General features: G+C 38.3%; 1 protein-coding gene across 1 annotated transcript; it reads right to left on the bottom strand.

The window, feature by feature from the left end:
- On the bottom strand, positions 1–3419 carry LOC133901059 (uncharacterized). Its single transcript, XM_062342355.1, has 5 exons — positions 3321–3419; positions 2433–2570; positions 1260–1399; positions 1100–1169; positions 1–99 (listed from the first exon to the last, which is right to left on the bottom strand). The coding sequence occupies exons 1-5, from the start codon at positions 3417–3419 to the stop codon at positions 1–3; spliced, it is 546 nt and encodes a 181-aa protein (XP_062198339.1).
- Between the last annotated feature and the right edge of the window lie 2581 nt (positions 3420–6000).

Here is a 6000-nt window from a genome sequence, read left to right as displayed (position 1 = left end):
TTATTCATTGTTCTTGATGCTGCTAATAAGATATGCTTGTCGATTCTCATCAAGGCTCTTACTTTGCACAGCATAAATATGAGGTGGTTCCTTTGGATACTGCAAACCCAATGCCATAAAAACATAGGGCATTAACATTTAACACTGAGCCAAAATATAACCAACTCCGAACTATTATGAGCAAGGTTGTTTCTGGGAGAATGGTAGCAGCATATAATGATACTGTATAATAAAGTTACAAGCATGCTAGATATCAATATTTAGCACTCATATGAGCTTTGTAATTTGATATGCTTACGACATAGGGTTACATGTGAAATTTAGTGTGTCCCTAAGTCAGAATAAGTGCTCCCTATTATTCATATTACATACATTTAATTCTAAACCTATAATACCACAAGCATTACAACATTGCTATCAAGTTTCAACATGCTGAAACCCTATTAGTACTTCCAAGACACTCAAAATTTCAGAGAAAAGATATTGTTGGGTGTTGACATTATTGCAAAACAAAGGTTATCAAAACAGCAAGTTATCCTTATGTATCACTGAAACATACCCTTTTACATGTAAAAGAAAAATGGTTAATGCTTTAAGCTAACATGGCATATTGTTGAACATTACTACCTGTATGGACGACGTTTACCATACGGAACCAACGAACAAAAATGCTAACTACATGTATGGACGAATTTACATTACTTATTTGGAGCCTTGAGGCCTTGATAGAATGCCATTTGTCATTGTCATCGAGAAATAAACAAGCTCAAAATGTTGTAGGTTTAATATGCTTCATCGCAATAGTAAGTCAGTAAACTAATGCCACCAGAATGTAACTAACCTTATTGTTTCAGAATGGACTAGAAGCCTAGAATCTAAGTGCAATTCACAAAAGGCAGCGTACACTTGACTTTGTATCAGGCAAAAAGTGAATGAAAAATTGCCATGGTATAATATGAATAGCAGACATCGACCTAACTGATCTTTGTAACCAGATTTAGTTCAGGAGTCCATGAAACAGTTCTACAAAATATGCTCAAAAACTCAAATAGAAAGGGAAAAGGGCAAAAGAAATAATTTCCGCACCACCAGTGGTTACTGCTGTATTACATTCCTTAAGGTTCGCATCATCCTGTTGGAGCCATTCCCACCATCTCATAATGCAGTCACTGCAATGTCAAAGTATAAGATACCCCTAGAAAGAATAAATTGCTTACAATATTGCACAATTCTGTAAATGCAAAAGATAAGTCATCAACCTATGGAAGGAGTGGTAGCATGACATCAACTTCATAAATGGCAATGCAGAACCATCCTTATCCTCTCCCACTAAAGGATATAGATACAGTGGACAATCCCCTGCTGGATGATTCATATTTGAGAGGATCTCTCCAGCTTCCTGCATGTGAAGTTACTTATCATGTGAAAAAAAGAAAAAGAGTAAATTTCACAAAACTACACTACAATTGGAAAAACTATCACAAAACTACACTTTAAAAAACAGTTTCACAAAACTACACTTTTATTGACATAAGTATCACAGAACTAAAGTTTTAGGAGTCAATTTAAAAAATCTACACTTATTTTGTCAGTTCATGTCACAAAACTACACATTTGTGCTCATTTTGTATCGCAAAACTACACTTTTTTTTAGGCTTTAAAGTGTAGTTTTGTGATACAAAATGACAATAAATGTGCAGTTTAGTGATATGGCATGGCAATAGTAGTGTAGCTTGGTGAACTTGATTCACAAAAATGTAGTTTTGCAATAAAGACTATCAATAAAAGTGTAGTTTTGTGAAACTAGTTTTTTAAAGTGTAGTTTTTCGATAGTTTTCCAATCTTGGTGTAGTTTTGTGAAAATTACTCAAAGAAAAATGGAATGATTGTCCATCATCTGAGACAACAATTGTTACCATTCATACAAACAAACTTTTACTACAAAATTCATTGATACCAACTGACAAGTGGTTTTGGGGGCATGTGGGACATTAAGAGGGTGAGTTAGTGTGTTTTGCGAAAAATTGACACATAATTTTGTTTATAAGCACAAGCCTGGCGTCATTTCTTACTCTTTCGTCACTTAGTACAATTAAACTAAACCTACAAAATCATGTTATAACATTTCTCAGGCAGAAAATATCATCTCATAGTTGCTTAAAGATATCACGGTTTGAGGGGCACTAGTGCAGCATACAATTTGAAGGCATCAAGGCACTATATCTTATTGCCTCCCTTCCCATGTAAATACTGAGTAAGCAGTAAAGCGAACTATGTCTAATGCTACACATCAAGCACGTCATTATAAAATATATGTGAAAATGCAATTAGTGTTTCGACTAACATGTTATGAGTGTGAAAAATCTTTTGAACATTGTGATATGGAACAAATCTTGCTCTGTATTGTACAGAAAGCAAAAGATAAAGAATACCTCACACAACGTCACAAGCATTGGGTAGTTAGAAAGCTCTTGTGCCTTGTTCTTGATGCTGCTAATAAGATATGCTTGTCGATTTTCATCAAGGCCCTTACTTTCCACAGCATAAATATAAGGTGGTTCCTTCGGATACTACAAAACCAATGCCATAAAAACATAGGGCATTAACCTTTAACACTGAGCCAAAATATAGCCAACTCCCAACTATTATGAGCAAGGTTGTCTGGGAGAATGGTAGCAAACTCCAGGGGGAAAAGGTACAAACTACATCCACCTAAGCATAGTGGCTCTTGTGCTTACAATCTCAGCCTTCCAGGTACAATTTCCCACATAGAGGTTCATACATTAATCATAACACAGTGTAAAGGTAACTCAACACCTAAGCAGAAACCCCTGTTTGCCTGCTAAGACAGCGGCATCAGGCCAATCATGGAAACACATTGCAACAACCTACCAGTTAACTAACATAATAGCATCAGGATCATGACATTATATATGCAATACACCCAAAAATGAATCGATCTGTAAGTCCACAAGCACTAACCATACAAAATTAAAATACCTCAACAGATCAATTCGTAAACGAAAGAGGCCTAAACTTCAACTACTCACTAATCCCCCCTCTTGTCCGACAGCTATGGTTTACCTCAGACCAGGCGGCGACTCCACCACCGGCTACTACCTACCAACTACTCCCTCCCGGGCACAGCAGAGGGCCGACCAGCCAGTCGGCCAGCCGATCAGTCGCGCGAGTCCTATGCGACCCGCGAAAATAAGACACAAGCAGGGATTGGGCGCCTTGCGGCCCGTGAGGAAGAGGATTAGTTGCGTGTGGGATGAGGCGAGGTGCTACGAGGAGTTGTCAGCGGTGCGAGGCCGTACGTGGACAACGAGGTGGGGAGGGAGGTCGCGGAGCACGCGGATGTCGTCTCCGTACACCGCCACCACCACCTCTAGCTCCTCCCGCACCTCCACCGCCATCGCCTTCAGTCGCCGAGGATATTTTTTCTTCCCCCTCCCTCTCTCTGAGAAAAAAACAGCTACGGAATTGGGCGTGTGTAAGAACAACGGTAGTGTCGGGGCCAGAACGCACCCAACCCGAAATCAGAAACATAAAATCCGATCCAACCCCAAAATTTATATCGAGTGCAAAATTATTCTCAGCTCCAACCCCAATGAGACCCGAAACACGATAGAAAACTCGAAACCCGATCTATTCTAGAGCGTTGCATACATCATTGGCAAGTGGGCCATGGCCGGTAGGCGTTGGGTGATGCACCATGAACATTGAACACCATATGTTGGGCTATATTCGGAATTTCAGGGCTCATAGGGCACCCATGGATGCAAAATTACATCTTTAATCTGAACCTAACCCGAATCAGGGTCCGGCCATATAGCCTCTCGGGATGATTTTGACACTCAACCCTGTCCTTGTTGGGTCTAAAACCCACAGGATCCAACCAGATCCGGCCCACTACCATTTTTACGTGTGTCGCGTTTGTGACTTGTGAGGCAAGGGGAGTTGGCCCAAGGCTAGTGAGGTGCGGAAGGGATTGGGTTGGGCTGATCTGGGCTCAGGTGAATTGGGCTTGAATGGGCCTTCGCCATCTAGGTTGAGCTGAGTAGTTATGCGCTTGTATCAGGCGCTGTTTGTTTTTTTATTCTGATTATAGATTGTAGCCTAAAAGTAAAAGTAAAAATAAATTGTCATAATTTAAAAGTTGATTCTTATAATTCATGATTTTTACAAAATTGTACTATTCATAATTTGATGGAGGAGCTTCTTCCCAGAATCTAGATTGTAACCTTCCTCAGCAAAAATAAACAGAGCCTCACTCCATCTTCATTACTAAATGAACTCAATCTTGAATGAGCATCGTGGCCGTGTTATTTTTTGCACAAAAGGTGTGTTTATTTTTTTAGATGAACATGCAGAAGGACTGCCTATTTTTTAAACGAACAGGGAGAGTTTAGTTTATATTTTGCCAGAACACAGTTGCGCGAGTTTGACTTATTATGCGAGTTATGAATTATTAATACTAGTGTTTGGTTTACTGCTGTAACAGTTTTAGCATGACACTCTTTTAGCGGCGAATGTTTTTCAGTAGCATGCACGCACTACGCAACTTGGTATAGTCAAGTCTTCAACAGAAGTTATCTTGAAAAAGGTCTTCAAAAGAAGGAAGGAAGGAAGTCGCGGGTCAATGTCGAGAGTATATGAAAGCCGAAAAGAAGCATGACCTGCGTTTGCCGCAGAAATTCAACACAAAAACGAAAATCTAAGCTACTATCAGACACTCTGCATTTGTTACACTAAGAACATGGCACAAAGCTTATACAGCAAGTGTATCCTCATACACTAAGAAAATATAGTATCCTCATTTGCCGCAGAAAAGATGCATGAACGGTATGCATATATTTAGCTACGCCTGCATTTTAACCCTCATTTCCTTTTTGAAGAAGTTTATCTCCATTTGATTTCATGAATGTTGTTGGCATCTTCTAGTCGCCAATCACCATATAAGATAGCGTTTGGTTGATTGAACGAAGTTGAATGGGATGAGATTATCCTGTATAGGATGGTCCTGAATGAGATGGTTCTGAATAAGATGGTACAAGTATGTTGTTTAGTTAGATGTATAAAATGGTACATGAATGTGTCTGGTTTGATATATGGAATGATACGAGAACGTGTTTAGTTGCTTAAAAGCTATGTATTATATCCATATATAACTTAATTATTTTACAATAATAATAATTTTTATATTTATTATTATCAATAAACTATACTAATTAGTATTAATTATGACTAATTTTAGTTAATCATAACTTAAGTTGTCAATGATTATCACTAAATAGCCACAGTAATAATTAGTTATGTTAATAATATCTAATTGTAACTAATGTTTAACTAAAATCCTTAATTATCACTAACCATAAATGATTAGCGGAGTTGACATAATCTGTACGGAATCGTTCGGCTGATTTTTTCGCACGAAAGCGTACAATATCTGAATAGAATCTTTCTGAAATCTATACCACTCCGTATAAAATGGTTTGGTTTGAACCAAACGCATGAACGAGGCCTCGTCCTCGACTATCACATCCAAGATGAGGCTCGTACCCCCAACCAAATATAACCTAAATTATATGGTAGGAGGTAGTCGTCGAACGACTCGGACCGAAGACTACACTACTGCACACTGGTACTCTCCCTGTTTTAAAATACATAACATATTATGATTAAAAAAGTGAAACTTAGTAAATTTTGATCAATAATTAGTCAAATTATACGCATATTTTAGTATACAAATGATGTATCAATAGATTTGTATTTGACATATCTTCTATTACAATATTAATTTCGTAGCAATTGATAATATATTGTAAGGAAAATTAATAGTCAAAATATATACTTTAGACTTTCTCGAATCCTAGTATCACACTATAAATACAGGGGTGGCCTGAGATAGAGCAACCCAGGGCATGACTTTTGGCATGGCCCAAAGCACGGCACGACACGAAATATTTTGGGCCGGGCCGGCACGACACGAACATG

This window comes from Phragmites australis, chromosome 19 (assembly GCF_958298935.1).
Source record: "Phragmites australis chromosome 19, lpPhrAust1.1, whole genome shotgun sequence".
Taxonomy (NCBI): Eukaryota; Viridiplantae; Streptophyta; class Magnoliopsida; order Poales; family Poaceae; genus Phragmites; species Phragmites australis.
The sequence above is the reverse complement of the archived record's forward strand: the minus strand, read 5'-3'. Positions and strand labels throughout refer to the sequence as shown.